This window comes from Leguminivora glycinivorella, chromosome 23, assembly GCF_023078275.1.
Source record: "Leguminivora glycinivorella isolate SPB_JAAS2020 chromosome 23, LegGlyc_1.1, whole genome shotgun sequence".
NCBI classification, from domain to species: Eukaryota; Metazoa; Arthropoda; class Insecta; order Lepidoptera; family Tortricidae; genus Leguminivora; species Leguminivora glycinivorella.
Window position 1 is genome coordinate 11354170 of NC_062993.1, and position 18914 is coordinate 11373083.

General features: G+C 34.6%; 1 protein-coding gene across 1 annotated transcript; it reads right to left on the reverse strand.

Moving 5' to 3' along the window:
* Positions 1 to 10231: 10231 nt before the first annotated feature.
* LOC125238245 lies at positions 10232 to 18847 on the reverse strand. The gene is made up of 3 exons (XM_048145520.1): positions 18691 to 18847; positions 17802 to 18057; positions 10232 to 11080 (listed from the first exon to the last, which is right to left on the reverse strand). The coding sequence occupies exons 1-3, from the start codon at positions 18826 to 18828 to the stop codon at positions 10764 to 10766; spliced, it is 711 nt and encodes a 236-aa protein (XP_048001477.1). The 5' UTR covers positions 18829 to 18847; the 3' UTR covers positions 10232 to 10763.
* Between the last annotated feature and the right edge of the window lie 67 nt (positions 18848 to 18914).

Genomic DNA, 18914 nt, shown 5'->3' on the forward strand with positions numbered 1-18914 from the left:
ACAGATTCTGTAAATATTAGTTTTATAAAACCAGAAATTAAACTTATTAAATTGAATTCGTTTAATAGTTAACATAAAGTCTAATAAACCGTATAAAAGTATTAACTGTTTTGCAAATTTTGAGATTTCGTCCTTTAGAAAAAAACATACTCATGTCTTACTCTTTCTTTTCCCTTAGATTCCATTACATAGTTAGTTACATACACGACAACCTAATAAAAGCGTGTTAAAAAATATACTCATGTCTTTTTTCAAGCCAGAAAAAAAAACCGTTTTTTTTCCAACCCTATGTGTGCCACTAATAGCAAGTAGCAAATATACCTGTGAGAATAAGTAATAAGGCCAAACAGACTTATCCCCATTTGGCACATTATCCGTGTTGGCCTCTTGCCTAGTGATTCAAAGCCAAAATCGTATTCTCAATCGAGGGTCTTATAGTTAGAATCAGACTACATGTTTGTTGACCGTGGCTCCGCCTGGCCAACAATTACAAATATATTATATCTGAGACATTTACTTTATTAGCCTTGGTAAGTATGTAATCTACTATTATTGTGCTCAAAGTTTATCCCACCGACCCCATTTTGCCATTGGACTCTTAGACGCACGGCCGGTTTCCATCCTTACTAGATATTCCGCGAATTTGCACAAAGCGATTTACTTCTTCTTTTCTTATGCGCACTGCCAAGGAGTGGAATTCCTTGCCGGCGGCTATATTTCCGAGTTCATAATTGGATGCTGATAAGCAACAATGTGTCAACCCACACGCCAACCATTTTGAGAAAATGGCGTCTAAAGATTTTTTCTAATTTTTTTGTTTTTCTCTTAAAAAAAATGTTTTTATATAGATTGTTGTGTTTTTCAGCTATAATACGTTCAGTAGTAGTGATTATTGTAGCTTCATTTCAAAACAAACTTCAATTTGACGAAATAATGCCCTTTTCTTTTATTGCGAATTGTTCGATGACGTTAAACTTTTTCAAGACTGTGTTATGATACTTAACACGTTCGCTGCGGCAAGCCAAAACCTTAACCCAAAATCTAGTGCGTTACGAGGCCCAATCCGCCCCGTAATAGTTTACATCGTAGTGCGTTACGGGTATAAAAGTGCCACGGACGCCTAAGCCTGTTAAAAGTGCTGTAAGTTCCTGAAATATTGGATTTTCCAATATTTTTTTCGACTAACTGTAAAAGTATGAAATTACCTACGTCTCATTATCCCCGCACGTGGATACGATAAAAACTCACAAAATTATATAGAAAAGAAAATACGGGGTTATTTTATCCCCGTATCGCACTAAAATTGAAAAAATACGGGGCTTAGTACACCCCGTAATGCATGTAATGTATTAAGGTCGATAAATTAGTAGTGATGGGAAATAAAAAAATCGATGTATGTGCTGTATTAATAAAAACATTACACATCAAAAATATGATACTTCGCACTCTTGGATTTTTGTGAAAGTAGTTAATATAATTAAGTAACAAAGATAAATAAAATAAGATAAACCACCACCGTTTTTACGTATTAAAAACATATATTTAATTACCTGCCTGCAATTAGATGTCAATTTGTGGTAATTTTGACGTTTACTGTGTGGGATAACCTTTGTTTTTAACTAACTAACTAGTATGGCACTGTGATCCAAAGAGGATCTTGGCCTCCAAAACGAGAGCACGCCACTTATCCCGATCCTGCGCAGCTTCCTGTTTGTTTTTGGAATATAGTATTTCTAACGTGTGGTTCGAGAGCTTCATTTTTAATTTGCCGATAACAAGTATTTTAGTAAGCACTGCACTAGCGATACTGTGCTCACAACCCCGTACGGGCCAGCATATTCTTTTACGGGGTTCACGGAGACCCGTATCGCACTAGAAGGTAATTTTTGTCCCCTGGTCGGTACGGGGTTCCTGAGACCCCGTATATAATTAATATATCAATAAATAATACTTTTGAACAGAAATCCAAATGTATATTTGTAATTTTCGTAGTTGCAAAAATGACCAAAATACAGCTTCCGCACCAGCGGAGTGAACACGATTTTTCTCACCCGCACTGAGTGATGACACCGTACGGGGTTCAAAAACCCCCGTAACGCAGTGAACGTGTTAACCCACTTTTGCTAATTGTTTAAAAATATCTATGAGTTTTAAATAAACATGTTAAAGCACATAAATTGTTGTTGTAAAATACTCTACCTATGCATATTTTTAACTTTATAAGTGTTAAGTAGCATATCAGTCATGGTCACTTATGTTATTAGGTATGTAGGAATCAATAAATTATTTATTAATCAAACCTTTTAATGATTTTTCTACTCCCGAACTGTTATTCGTCATTTACAGGATTGTGCGTATCGAAAAAACTGAAAACGCATTGTTTGGTTCTGTAATCATGGCAATGGCATGTAGTCTGTGGCCAAGAGTAAGCTCATTTATAATAAAAATAGCATAAAAATCCTTTCGACATAGAACGCCACATAAGACCTCCTTTTCAGGCGTCGGTCGTAATACTTACGACAATGTTTTAGCACGTTTCGCCGGATGTACGAGGTGCTAATTTGAAGAAACATCGCCTAAACATTACAAAACCATTTTGTGAATGGACAAGAAGTGTGAACCGACTGATTTACGAACGAATAAGATGTGGTTTTCTATACCCAAAGGGTTCACAAAGTGGCAGCCCAGACCAAAACGGGGACCCGGCAATTCAATTCAATTCAAACACAAAATAATGTGTGCATGTAAGAGTGGTTAGGCCTTCGCGTTGCACTGGAGGACAGCTGGAGCAGCAGTACAAAGCATGATGGCGGCCGGGACCACGAACTGCCGAGTGATGTCCGTAGAATTGGATATTCGCATCTCCAAACGAATTCTTCATCAACTGCACCCTTTGCGTAGGCTATTTACTCCATAATCTTTATTTGTGTTATCTAAGTTTCGTGACGCATTGGTTATACTGTAAGGTCATGTAAACATGTTTTTTAATAAATAAATAAATAATATTAGGATATTTTTGATAGGTCAAACTTATACATTAAACAGCAGAATGCAAAAATAAAAAATACATATTTGGAGAACGATCCACCATGTTCCATGGATCAATCGAAAGTACATCACTTTGGTTACATGACGTCTACGCACATCATGACATGACACTGGCTGTACATTTTTTTTAATTTCCGGCTGTCGCAGGAATGCGTTACCACGTGATGTCGCACGCATCGGCGACATTCTTGCCAGAAGAAAGTGGCGGATGAGTCAGGTCGGTGTGACCTTGAACAACGGTTATTCGGAAGTCGTGGGTGTACACTAGGCGGTTTTTGAAAGCTTTTATTTTATATTTGTACGGTTGTTGAGATCATTTTGCGAGATAAATTGGTAGCTCTGGTTGCTAGCCGAAAATACTATTAGAGGCACTTTTTACTGCGGTATTATAAAAATTAAATGTGAAATAACCAACAAGTTAAAAAGTTTAATGTTTCCAGAATAAAACACTTCATGCTTCTGATTATGTTATAATGGGCTTTTTTGTTTACAAGACGTGGTATACAAATAAATACGTTCTCATTCATTATTTTTAAAAGCTACATCAGAACATTACAGGGATGAGCAAAATTCAAATTGTCGAATACGTTTTTCGAATATAAGACTGTGACTATTAATAAAATATATTAAAAAAACAGTGAACTATAGTTTATCCGAGTAATTATTTAAGTTAAAAATGATTCGAATAATGTTCATCTCTCACCCTAGGCCACTGGAGAGACAAAGTGAAACAGATACCTTACCAAACATTGTGCCGTCTTTGGATCATTCCTGTAAATTCTATTCTTGATGTCATTCCCTTGGCGATTTTTTTTAAACAAATTTCTTTTTTTTTCGTAATAAAATATGAACTTATATTAAATAATAAGAATATTAATTATCGAATAGGCAACACTTTTAATTAATGCAGCCCAAAAAGCTTAAGAAAATTATCACTACCCTGTTTAAAATCCAAGGGAATGAGAACTAGTGGAATGAGAAAAAAAGTATGTTTTTTGTCGATTTTGCAGAAACTGTCATTAATATGAAGATGGCTAATTGATCAATACATGCAGTCATCCATATCCTATTAGTATCACTAAACACGCTAAGCTTATTCCAAGTAATAATTTTTATATAAAAATATAAGGTAATGATAATCACAGTGAACCACAGCCAGGGAAATGATATATTTACCTTCATAGCTCAGAACTCCTGCGACGAGTCGTGTCACCTCCCCGTGGTGTCGGGAGCGTCACGGACGCTTATTAGGCACGGTGGGCTCAAATCTTGAAAAGTGTTTAAGTAGGGGTGTGCACGTTGTTTAGTGAGGCACCAAGGAATGATAGCTAAGCTCCGGACATACCTTTAATTACAGATGATGCTGAATAAAATACAGTAAACACAGGAACCATTTTTTTTTATTGAAATCATAGACTAATGCTGTAACGATTTAACTTAAAACTATAGTTAATTTCAATCCCTGACTTCTTTTTTTTAACAGTTCATTAAAAAAAAGATGAATGGACACCAGGGTAATGATGTTTCAGGTGATTGATTTTTTTAAAGTTAATTCTACTAACCTGAAATAAAAACGCATTCATGCCCCAGTAAGATTATATGGTACTATAATAAAAAAAAAATAGTTTGATGATTTGTTTCAATATAACGGGTACTTTTTTCCCCCGGCGGGGAAAATTTACACTTTCAAGAATCACCCCTTTGGTTTCGGAGATTCATTTTTGATCGCTTTGCTACAAGAGCATTTCTTTTTTTTTGCCACTTTTATAAAGTATGATATTTTAAAAAAAAGTACTATTTCTACTCAGAATTACTAGCTTTTTCAATCCTAGTAGTTAAAAAAATTGTCCCATACGATTTTCTTATTTTGTTACCATTTTCCGTACATGTTGTATGGGGTAACAAAAGAGGAAGGTAACAAAAATGTATGGAAATTCTGGGACACTTTTTGTCTCCCAGTGAGATTGAAAGTACTCGTGAGTACAGTGGACCTAAAATTCCCTAAAACAATTAAAAAAAAATATTGGCAAAAAAAAGAAATGCTCACAAACAGAAATGATCATTTTTGTCTCACATTATTTTACCTCCCAAATAAACCGCCCCGTGTGTACCGGCGCACGCGCAGGAACTTTCGCGTCGCGCCCACCGCCGCACCTTGGCCAACCCCTCCCCTAATTTACATACGACGACCCTTTAAAATATACTCTTTGCATGTATAGATAAGAAAATAAGCTAACTCTAAAAGCTTTTGTTTTTATCTACTTTGAAATAATATACTCTGGCGCAGTCGGTACACGCCGCGGTCCCGGGTTCGAATCAACACAGATATTTGTTCCTGAAAATGTATAGATTTATATATTATATATATCAAAGCCTCAAAAATCTGTGTAAAAATGTCCTATAATATTTATTTATTTTTTTATTTATTTATACTCTTTACACATCAACACAGATAAAAAATAGACAAAGTCAAAAAAGCCTTTGTGTAACCTCTAAACTAGTGATTTAACTTCACAGCATATTTTTCCCGGAATTTGAAAATTATAAAATAGGTAGGTACCGTCTCTATGTACCCCTTGTTTAATTAACATGTTTTGTGTACAAATTCAGCTTTGATGAAGATCCGGAAATTTTGCTAAAAAAATGTTTCTTGTAATTTTTTTGTACTATTTTGGATGTAGTTTTGCATAAAAAGTAAACGTTATTCATAAAACTAACACAAAGTGAGTTTTGACGTTTTTTTCTAAAAACTTAATTTTTGAAAGGTTTTACTTCTTACTTTTTGATATCTATATCAATAAGGATAGTGAGACTATTCTCCATAATGGCATCAATATCGTTAAAAAAGCCTTTTGTACTGAGTTACAATTGCAGTTTTTTTTTATCAATTATTTAATAACTCTGAAACTAGGCGAAATCCAGAAAAGTATATATGACGTTTTAGTCTTAAAACGGGATCAGGAAGATGCTGTTAAAATCTCTCGCATTGCTCACGAGCATCGTGTATAAGATTGTATTATATTATATTCAATTGAGTCGGATACCCTTTTTTGTCCGATAAATTTACCTACCGCAGTAGTGACCCAATTTCTTATATTACATCTCATACCGATGAAGGATCGCCTCGTAAAGAACTGAGATGTCTGCCGAACGCATCCGGTCAGACTGGTAAAGTCGGCTACACAATATTATACTTAATTATTAATATAAATTCTAACCAGAAAAATATAATAATTTTAAAGAGAACAAATTGGAACCCTATGGCAAACCTCCATGTTTATTTTTATTTTTATTTTATTTTATTTATTAAGGTCTGCCAACAGCGGTTACAATGATACATGGTTAGGTATACATGCATTAGCATTTTAAGCTTATTGCGCAACTAATTATAGAATCTTAAATTAAATTAACATTGAGTAGTTTAAAAAAGGAAACTGAAATATGCTGTAGTTTTACAATTTGGAAACATAAACTGCACTGAAGTACTTATTACATGCATTGAGACAAGAAAAGAAGATACAATTAGCATAACTACCTATATATCTATAGTGATTTAGTCCTGGGTGCCAGTGCATGTTGCAGCCACCGCGCGCACTGGCCGCTGAGGAAAAAATAGATAAGCTTGTCGCGCGTCTTTTGTTTCTCAGACGGAGAAAATTCACTTCGCTGGAAGGAAATTACTACTAAATTACTTGAAATTAATTATATTCAAAATATATGATCTGTGTCTGTATTTAAAAAACAGTGTATTTGGCTGCCTTCTTATGCAGGTACATATTATATAATTCAGTAAACGGTTTAAAGTTTGATTTGTTTACGTTGAAACCGAATCCAAGTCTTATCGCACGTCACTGGTTCATAAATCTGGATAAGGCTTGGATCAGGTTCCAATCGGAATGAAGTTCGCCCGATTGTTACAGCCTTTTAGTCTACAATTAAATCATAAAATCATCGTTAAATCATAAAATAAAAATATTAAAAATATTTTTAAACTTACTACTACTTTTGTTTTTCTTTTCAATGGTATTTCAATACCTGTCTATTCTGAATATGAGTAAAATCAGCCAAAAACACCAAGATTTTTGTTTTCAACTATTTTTTTCTGATAGCCCATCCGACTGTACCCTGATGAAGTTTCTCACGCAGGTCGCATCAATATAATTTATACGGCGCATACAAAACACGGTGATTGCGTGCCAGGAATCATTTGCTGTTGCATTTTATATGCGCTGACCTCTTCGGCAGATCGTTTTATCTTTGCCACTGCAATATTTTATATACCGTTATTTTATTAAATATTTTGATTTGTTGTTCATGAATTATAAACGCTACCGTAACACTCAACTTCGCCTATAAGTAGGTAATATTGGCCTAGTTTATAACCCCCGACGCAAAAACAACGGGGTGTTATAAATTTGACGTGTCTGTATGTCTGTCTGTGTGTGTCTGTCTGTGGAATCGTAACTCCCGAACGGATGAACTGATTTCCATTTAATTTTTTTTTTGTTTGAACCTTTCCTAAAAACTCATTCGGCTAACCCGAGGAAGATTAAGAAAATATTTTGGAATTTAGAAAATAAATTGTTGTTAGTTAGGGTGCATTGGGTTAATTTCGAATCACAGAGATGCTCGGGTGATTTCGAAAGGGGAATCTTGATAAATGATGGAAATAATGGTGATATTTATGTGACTTTCGAAATGAGAGGACTTTCAAAATTACCCCAATGCACCCAATAAATATTGTAACTAAAAAGAATACCCAAGATGTGGAGTTCATACTTTTATCATTTAATAATCCTTTACCAAAAAGAATGATCCGTTATAAATAGCTTTACATGTACAGGATGCTAAAAAAATTAACTTCTTTGTCAAAAAATTAATAAAAAAAAATTGTGAGGTTATTTTTTTTCTAATACAAAAATTTCTTCGCCCTTTCACCTGATGGAAAGCAACTTGTTTTTTCTTGTATCGTCTGCTACGAGCACGCTTTCGTCAGGCGCTTAACACTTTCGAAACCGGGCTCTACGCGGCGCTACGACATTTTCGCTACATACGGGGAAACTCATGTAATCGGCTACGCTTCTACGAGCGGTGTGCCCGACAGTCGGGTTCTTGGTAGCGAAAGTGTTAAAAGCTCACAAAAAAAAACTAACTAATATGGCTCTGCGATCCAAGAAGTCAGACTAGGCTTACATACTTGCGACTTTAACATTAATACTATCCAGAAAACATCAAACGATATGCACATAACATTCACACTATACACTTTACACTTTGTTTCCATTTTAACGTTATATAAATCGTTATTATATAAGTAATTATTTAAGTAATCTATTGTGATTGTGACCTGGGTTCCGGCAGAAAATCAGTGCTTCGGTCGAAAGAGCGAAGCGTATCACTAAGCCGCGACCCTTTTGTCCTGCTGCAACGCACACAGTTTGTATTTTCTTTTCTCTTTTTTGTTATTGTTGTTTTTTTTACTGTCTCAATTGTATTTTACTGCTCTGTCTCTTTTTATGTTGCGCCCAATGTGTGTGTTTTAAATTGTGTGTGTTTGCAGTCTGCCAAATAAATGACTTATCTATCTATCTATCTATCTACTTATCCCGATCCTGCGCAGCCTCCCGTCAATCATCGACTTGTAGCTGACACAAATCCGCCATTACCAGTACACCATGACTGTCTTCCCACCGAAAATAAAATTGAAGGGACTTTAATTATGAATACAATACAATACAAATACTCTTTATTGAACGCTCGATTGAATACAACAATACAAAATAAAGAAGCAACACAAACAAAGGTAAACAACAGGCGCTCTTATCGCTAAAGAGCGACTTCTTCCAGACAACCTGAAGGTATCGGAAGTTGATAAATTTACATTAAGTCAGTATGAATGCCTAGAACAAATACATAAACTTACGCCTGTGTTCCCGAAGGGGGATGACAGAGCACATGAAACTGCTCAAGTTTAAGAGCCGCTTTTAGAAATCTAGGGGTTCATGAAGGAAATCGAAATTTTGATTTTGCAGGATGCTGGAGGTCGCGTGTTCGAATTCGAACCCCGGCTCGCACCAATGAGTTTTCGGAACTTATGTGCGAAATGTCATTTGATATTTGCCAGTCGCTTTTCGGTGAAGGAAAACATCGTGAGGAAACTGGACTAATTCCAGTAAGGTCTAGTTTACCTTTCGGGTTGGAAGGTCAGATGGCAGTCGCTTTCGTAAAAACTAGTGCCTACGCCAAATCTTGGGATTAGTTGTCAAAGCGGACCCTAGGCTCCCACGAGCAGTGGCAAATGCCGGAATAATGCAAGGAGGATGATGAGATGTACTTTGACACTTAAAGACTATACATCTCTAACATCTCTTAGTAATCATAGTAGCTTTGTACTTTGTATAATTTATTGAAATTCATTTCCATATAGTACCCAGTCATTTAATATTTTTGATGAATACTTTTGCACGTTAAATTGTATCTTTTTTTTAATGACTGTTAATTATAAGATGTAATTTTTTGAAAATAATTTGCCCGCCGAGTTTCTTGCCGGTCCCATGGTGGATACTCCGCTCCAACTGAGGGGGGACTGAACTGAAATCTTCTCGAGGCTCAGACGCGTAGGGTTAGAGCCGGCGTAGCTTTAATTGACGTTCATATGCGCATTGTAATATTCCTACTTGGAAAATAAATATTTCATTTCATATGTAGAACTCAACATCATAGTGTAATAATTGAAAAAAAATTGATTAGTTACAATTGTCTTCCAGTCTAATACTTGTACCTTACCCGATGTACCTTACAGTTTGTTTAGATATAATATATTATTATATATAATTACAACATAGACTAAGGTACTAGTGCAATGAAACTGGGTTCTGTAAAACAGGGTTTCCCAACTCAGGACACAGGGTCGTGTTTTTCTATAATTGTCAATTCATTATAATAAACTTTTTTCATTTTCTTTTTCAGTGACTTAAAAAAAAACTTGTATTTATTGGATTTTTTTAGACAACTTGAATTCGTTCTAAAGTGCGATAATTATGAAAAATTTTGGTATCGTCAAAGCGTGACAGGGAACGTCAATTTAGCTGATAACAACTTCTTATAATGTTGGTCAGTTTAAGAAGTACCTATAGCCTATAATTATGAGTATAATGAAGACGGGTATGTGAAAAAAAAGTAGTTTATGTAAAATATTTTTATTGTTCGTTTTACGTGGATCCATCGTAAATACATTTCAAATTCGATTATTCGACAACACATCATTCTGTACAAGCTTATACATTAATATTGAATAAATAGCTCGTTCGGTAATAAGTACACCGCTTTCATACACGCCTAAAAGTACACAATAAAACAATAAAAAATAATAACTAAACAAATAAACATATCTTTGGAAATAAAAACTTAAAATATTTGGTAAAAAATATACTAGATGTCACTCTCCTCCTTTAAAAGAAGGCAATATACGTAAATATAATAATTAAACTAAAATAAATAAAAATAAGGAAAGACTAAAATAAATCAGTCATCACTTATATAAAAATTAAACATATATAAAATACAGTTGTGTAACTTTCACGCATCACAGGCACACATCAAATGATAGAATACAAGTATTACGGTGGTTAATAGAATAGACATACACATAATAATATAAATTCGTTCATTCATCTAATCTATTAATAAATTAAATAAATAATTTCATAAAGTATCTATAGCTGTTTGGCATGAGCGCCATAGGCTAAGTTTTGCGCGTCCTGAGACCTGCCCCAGCCGCCGCCACCGCTGTTCTCCCATCCATGCTCCTCATGCGCAGGTTCGGACCAACCGCTAGACTTTTTAGATTCGAGAAGTTTCTTGAGAGCTCCAAAGGCAGCAGCGATAAAGGCGATCTTGCCGAGGAGGTACGCCTTGAAGACGGCGAACGCGATGATGCCGAGGAACAGGGGGACGAGGGCAGCAAGCTTCAGCTTGATGAGGGCGAGGATGGGGAGGAGCTTCTTCAGCTTCTTCTTCTTCTTGCCACGGCCTGGAAACAAAAGAAACAATTGTAGCTCATTATAAACCTCCTTGCGTTATCCCAACATTCGCCTCTGCTCATGAAAGCCTGAGAACCCCATGATATAAGAAAAAATTGTTTATATTTATCTACGCTATTAATGCGTAAATCGTCTGCAATAGACGCAAAGGCCTATGATGATAATGTAGGACTATAGGTAATCAGATCTCGCTTCATGCTAAGTGTGAATTGTGGAAGCATTGGTTTGAGTTATATTGAAATCAAAAAAGTCGCGGCTTCGGACACTGCAGTTAACAAATAGTTGATTTTGAAACGTGTATGGAAAAATAAACCTTTGTAAAAAATAAAAATGAACATGAAATCTCAAAAAAAAAGTTTGCAAGATACCAAAGTATAGATTACGTATTGTATTATAAAGTTAGTAATATTATAGTGCAAAATTCAACAAAATGTGCAATTTAAGTGTAATTTACTGTTATCGTATTTAGAATAAAATATATTTAAACACTATACAGTATTTGTATTTGTATTTGTTTATTTGCTAATACACACAGATTACAATACAGGTCATGTTGGTGCGGTACAAATTCATGAGTGCATATTACGCCACAAGGCATGCAAAATATTAATCCTATACTAAAGCTAGTCTTAGCCTAAAGAGCCTAATTAAGCTTCCTAAAGGGAATACATATGTTTAAACTTATTATATTACAAGCCACACATAGTTATTATATTATCAATCAACACATAGTGCAATATATATAAATAGTAAGCCATGTCAAAATTACATTAAAATATTCAGAAAATAAAATAATCATGAATTAACAAAATAGTACTAATAATATTCCAAAATAGTTTACATGATTAAAACATTCAATCGTATATTTTTTCAAAAAATTCCTTTAAGGAATAGAAAGGTCTACTAATTAAAAACGATTTTAAATTATTTTTAAATTCATCTATATTACAGCAATGTTTAATGTCGTTACTTAAAGTGTTGTATATTTTTATTCCGTTATATTCAGGACTCCTCTTAAAGTGTAGGTAATTGTTACATTTTGGTAACTCAATACTTGTGTTACTTCTCAATGCATGTATCTTTTTCTCTCCTTTGTACCTATATTTACATAAATTTGTATGAATGTGTATGCAAATTAGGTAGATGTAAAGCGATATGACAGTCATTATTTGGTGTTCTATAAAAAGTGGGCGACAGTGTTCTCCAGGTTTTGTTTTTGCAATACTTCTAACTGCTTTCTTTTGTAAAATAAGTATAGCATTTACGTGAACACTGCTTCCCCAAACCTCCAGGCCGTACCTTAAAATACTCTCAAAGTAGGCGAAATATACCGTCTTAAGGACTGTTGAAGTAAGCATTTTGGATAAATTTCGGAGAGTAAAACAAGCACTAGCTAATCTTTTTCGCGTGGAGTCAATGTGATTAGACCATCTCAGTTGCTCGTCCAGTTCCACTCCCAGAAATTTTGTATTGTCTACTTTTACTATGGGAAGTGGCAACTCATAAGGTATACTATTTGTATGTTTGTTGAAGGTTAGGTAATTCGTTTTTTCAACGTTTAATTTGAGACCATTACTCTCAAACCAAAAGACAAGCTCCAACCAAGTATTGCTAATTTCGGTTTTTAATGTGCTTAAATCATGATTTTGGAAAATAATACTGGTGTCGTCTGCATAAAGGTATGTTTTGCCATTTGTTACATTTATTGGGAGATCATTTATAAAAATAATGAAGAGCAGTGGACCTAGTACTGATCCTTGTGGGACGCCACAGTAGATATTTTTATCATCTGAATTGACTTCTTGCAAACACTCCGAGTTATTAATGTACGTTATTTGAACATATTGAGTTCTACCTGTTAAATACGACTTAAGGAGATTCAGAACTGGACCACGTATTCCATAGTAATGCAATTTGTCAATGAGTATCTGATGATTGACACAGTCAAACGCCTTACTCAGATCACAGAAAATCCCAGCGCATTTATTCTTCTGGTTCAAACCATTCATTATTTCTGTGACCAAGTCAGTGACCGCTGTGGTAGCGTTCCGGTATTGCATAAAACCAAATTGTTGAGAGCAAAAATAATTATTTTGATTGAAATGGTCTGTAATTCTAGAAGCAATAGCCTTTTCAAAGACTTTGGAAAGTATAGATAAAAGAGAAATAGGACGGTAATTATTTTTATCAGTTTTGTCACATTTTTTGTGCAAAGGAATTACTTTTGCCCGCTTAAGTTGCAAGGGGAAAGTTTCTTCTTCAATACAGGCATTAAATATGTGACACAATGGTATACACAGAACTTCAATGTTGAATTTTATTATTTTAGTGCATACATCATCAGGGCCACAGGAATTTGTATTTTTCAATGATTTTACTATTTTGATAATCTCAACTTCGTCTATGGGTGACATGAACATTGATTTCATATTATTTATTTTGTAATTATGGAGTATTGGGATATGTTGACCAAAAAACTTTCCTTCTGTTCTTGAAAATTTACTAATGTTTACAAAAAAGTCGTTAAACGCGTTGCCAACATCTTTAGGATCGTCAATTATTTTATTGTCTACTTGTAATTTAATTGATGACACATTTTTGGTTACTTTTTTACCCGTGTTTTCATTCACAATTTTCCATATAGCCCTGCTTTTATTCTTAGCATTTTTAACCTCGCGAGAGACATGTAAGTTTTTTGCAGTAGATAAAGTTTTTTTTAATATTGCAGTATACTGTTTAAAATAAGTTTTTAGTTGATTATCATGTTTATTTATTCTCATTTGTATTAATAACTCTCTCCTTTTCCTGCACGATATTCTAATTCCACGCGTTATCTATACGTCATCCCAACAAACTTTCTCTAGATCAGACTTAAAACTCGCCGGCAATAATATTACACAAAATTTTTAAAGATGACAAGTTGTGATTTACTGTTATCTAAACTAAAATCTCATTTTTGATTTTATAACTGATATGAATACTTTGCCAGTAAAGTTCCTACAATTGTATTTCCTACAAATAGATAAATCAATCGGGGAATAGAAAACTATCCCAAGAATGAAAGAAAGTTAAAAGCAAAAGTTGTAAAAGCATGTGAATTGACACACCTCGCCACAAACACTACCTGTACCTATTGTTTAGATCTGGCCCGATAAATATAATGTCTCATTGTTCATGACTTACAAACATCTTGACTTAGAACCTGTTATTGAAATTTCGTATTATAGACCCCACGTGGGTGAGAGATCGCCCACAAACTACCTGGAGGCGCACGGTGTAAAAGAAGGCCTCCTCTGTGGGTTTGGCCGGGTGCGCCTGGAGGAGGCCGCGTTGGAACGGGAGCAGTGGAAATCCTCCTAAAGAGCCCTATATGCCCCTGATGAGGGATAACACAGGATCTAATCATCATTGTAGACCCCTACTACAATGTCTGCTTTGCCAGGTGGACTGGCAGAGAATGTTATATTGTAGTGTCCTTTTGTACAGTTGTATTTTTATTACGAAATAAAAAATTCATAAATCATCATTCATATTTTCAAATTGTCCTATTTACTTTTTTGTGACTTTTCTGTGTCATCTCTACAAATCCATACTAATATTATAAATGGGAAAGTGTGTGTGTCTGTTTGTTTGTCCATTTTTCACGGCAAAACTGAGCGACGAATTGACGTGATTTTTTAAGTGGAGATAGTTGAAGGGATGGAAAGTGAGATAGACTACTTTTTGTCTCTTTCTAACGCGAGCGAAGCCGCAGGCAAAAGCTAGCAAATTTAATAAAAGAACCAACTTTCAAGTAATAAAAAAAACTTGTCCAAACCAAATTGAAGATTTGGTCTAGTCAAGTAATCAGTTGGTTTGATGATTACCGTTATATTTAAAATAGGAGGCTCAAAAATCTACCTACAGCTACAAAACTGGTCCAACGAGGATAAAAAATGCAAAGTATAAAATTTATTCAAAAGATTTACGATATAACCCGTGCTAGAAATCATATTATCTTATTTGAAATGATTGAACATATACATTCAGTCAACGAGGGATTAGATTGATTAGATGTAGGCCAATTTAAGCTTAAGTTATGATAAGTGATATTTCATATTCGTTCAACGCCTTTTGCCGCTAAGATGAATCACACTGATTGCCGTATTTTTTGTTATGACTTTTTGCTGGTCATTTTGAATGAATACATCATTATGATCTCCAAAATAATTATAGACACGCCTTTATAATTCTTGATTAAATATTTTAAAACAATCTTTGACCCAAAATTTTTGAATGGTTTTTAAAAGCTTGAGATGTAAGAAAACTAGAAATTTTGTACGTGGTCGAAGAAAGTCAGCAAATTATAGATTATTACTAAGCAGAATTGATTGAAGCTTATATAAAGCACGTACTTGTAACTAGCGTTTATAAACTTGCGAGTCATAATATTATAATCAAGGCGGTTTCATTTGTAATTGCTGACGTTTAACTTTATATTAATAAAATCGGACAGCTACATAATTTTAAAACTAAAGGAACAATTGAAAAAATACACCTCCAGTAGGATTAGAACCTGCAACCCACTGGAACATAGGTCCATATGCTCTGGTCAGCCAAAACACATACATAAAAAATTACATTCTAGCTCAATTGCTCAAAGATTAACTGGAAGCACCTTTGTATTATTTTTTTGTATTTTAAATTATTCTTCTACAGTCTGATCGAAAAGAGTAGAAATAAAAAGTGGCAACATTGTAGTGTGATCCCTTTCAAATCAATATGTGTGAAAAACGGGACACTTACGATGTTGCCACCTTTTGCTTTCTACTCTTTTTCGTCAGAATACTACGCTACTAAAAAATCTTGCATCCGAAAGTTATGCAACACGTTAGTATTAGTATGTTATGATGTCATTACCATTATGCAAATGTTATAGTTGATTAAATAATGTTCACATTGATCTAGAATTCACTAGGCGCAACGAATCTCGTAACCTAATTCTATCTTTGACATTGACTTTCGACATTGTATTCTTTAAAAAAAAAAAAATAGAATGGATTCTATCTTTTGACTTACATGTTTGTAAAAGGTTAAACAGTATTTAATTCTCATCGCATTTGACCTGAAAGTGACATTAAATATACAGTGTGTAAATCTAATACGGACGAATCTCGTAACGATGGTTAGTATAAGACATAAGAAACGTAAATTAATAAATTTTACTTTGAATTGAAATTAGATAAATTTTACTTAGAATTGAAATTAAAATCGTATCCAAACAAAATAATTCGGCTCGCAATAAGCGGTCCGCTGAAAAACTTTTCAAAAATTTATTATTAAACACCTCTTAATTAATTATAACACTAATGAATTCTGTCTGGTTTAATTTCTTGCCAGTATAAAGCTTACACATTGTACGTTCAAAAGGCAATAATTTAAAATGATCCATGTTTTAATGGTCACTGTGTTGTCAGAGATTGATGTGATTTCATGTACCCTGCCTTTTCTCTGACCTTTTGACCTCGCCTAAACGCACACACTGTATTCTTCTTGACACGTATTACTTTTCTGATGACTTAGGACTGCGCACGTCCGACTTGGCAAAGTACTCATAAAACCTTATGTGCACACTTTGTGCATTATACAAGTGCACTAAAGTTTTGAGACTAGCGGTTGTTCGCCTACTCAATACGTTGACTTTGAGAGAAATGTACACACTAGAATCGAAAACGTGTGAACTGGGATTCTTAGCTTTTCTATGATTACTCGGTTATTATAAGTTTTTGCGGCAATATATTTGCCGATTGACTGCACTTGGAAATAGGTTGATCGTGGGACGTATATGAACCATATAGAACGATGGGAATGAGTTAATTTATCTCAATAGAACTACAATATTGATTATAGTTCTTGCACTACGTAGCCATAAATATTGTTAAAAGCATTTTTTTTAAATTATATCTATGGTCTTAGTTTCAGCTTATTCATATTATGTGTTCGGATTAATAGTGATTTTGGGAACAAGTTCGATTTCCCTAAATTTCTTTTTTCCTTTCTATTGTATTATGAAATATGTCTAGTGCTTTACTGATATTGGTATTTTTACGTAATAAAACAGCTTCAAACCACCGGAAGCATTGTCTCATTGTGCATCATTTTAAGCAGTTTTCTTTTGACTTATTCATGAAGACGTCTGTGGTTACCATTACTCAATATTGTCTATTACGTAACCAAAATGTTTTGTACTTAGGGCTACTTTTTTATCAAATATTTGTCAAAGTATTGCATCTACTTTATTCCTTTTCTTAATTAAAATTCTGACATTGACAGTCAATTTTGTATGATATCTGATTCACTTTAAAATATTGACAGGTACTGATTTTGTGTTCATTCACTTCTAACAACAAATCTTTCTTCGTCTAATAAATAATAAATAAATAAATATTGGGGACACCTTGCACAGATCAACTTAGCCCCAAACTAAGCAAAGCTTGTACTAAGGGTGCTAAGCGACGATATACATACTTAAATAGATAAATACATATTTATGTACATAGAAAACATCCATGACTTAGGAACAAATATCTGTACTCATCACACAAATAAATGCCTTTACCGGGATTTGAACCCAGGACCGCGGCGTAGCAGGCAGGGTCACTACCGACTGAGCCAGACCGGTCGTCTAATACTCTAAAAATGAGCAAAAATATATAACAATAGTCTACATACCTTCCTCTTCCACAGAGTTGTCTTCAGTGAATGACTTAGGCATCCTCAGGGTCAGAACATGTCCGTCCAAGAAGTCCACAACATTGTCCAGGATCCTGTCTTCTACAGCAGCTTCTCTGGCCTTCGAGTCATCAGGTAGAGGTTCGTAGCTTCGGGCAGATCGGGGACTACCAGTTCTTGAGAAGGTCATTATGCCATCAGCTACGCTGAGTTCTTTGGAGACAGCCAAGTTTTCCGTATATTTCATTGCCTTCTCCTGAAAAATAAGAAGGGATGTTTTAGAACTCAGATTTTTTTTAGAAATTTTCAAGTGTTGTCTAAATTTGTAACTAATAGTTGGATTCTAAACTGTTCTACTATTCCCACAACTAGAATACTATTTATTTAAATTGATGCAAGTTATTTAAATTTGAACGGCAATTACGATGTGTACTATAACACCAATTAAAAAGGTTATGAATGCGTTAATTGCCTATGAAACTAAGACATCAAACTTTCCAAGCCTGTTGAAATTTTTATGGAGTACTTTCTTAAATTGTTCATTTAAATGGAATTACTTCGAGTAATTATTTAAATACCACTTCATATTCTAAATTGGAATTAATTTGATCGCGGGCAACAAAAAATTTGGCAAAGCCTACTATTTTATGCAAATCTTCCGGATATTCAAATTAGTTCAATAATTTGAACTCAAAATCCACTTTGACTTTGAGATAACGGAATTTTCAACAGCCTAAATTATATTAACCAAGAAAGTCCCACTGTTGGGCAAATCCCTCCTACATTTCAACTCCAAAAATCACATCAATAAATCGTCCATCAAATTCCCTAAATCGATCACTCCTCAACCCTAATTTTCACAAGTCACTTCACTGATCACTGCACACACCTTCAAACACAGCACGGTGTCGGATTCCACGCACTCCCTCAAGTTGGCCATGAATTTGTCCATGAAGCCCTCCTCCTTGGCCATGGGCAGGCCATGGACCACGGCCACGAACGCCAAGAATGCCACGAACGCTTTCATCTCTACGGCGAATGTACAATTGTTAGGAAATGCCTGGCACTCGGCAGTTTTATTTTGCGGCCCCCTCCCTCGCTCATATGTCACGG

Bases quoted from the DNA above. Each gene is read 5' to 3' on its own strand.
- LOC125238245 (XM_048145520.1), bottom strand. From the start codon at position 18,828: ATGAAAGCGTTCGTGGCATTCTTGGCGTTCGTGGCCGTGGTCCATGGC. The intron at 18,058-18,690 runs GTGTGTGCAGTG...CTTATTTTTCAG, and splicing joins ACACCGTGCTGTGTTTGAAG to GAGAAGGCAATGAAATATAC. The intron at 11,081-17,801 runs GTATGTAGACTA...TTTTGTTTCCAG, and splicing joins CAACTCTGTGGAAGAGGAAG to GCCGTGGCAAGAAGAAGAAG.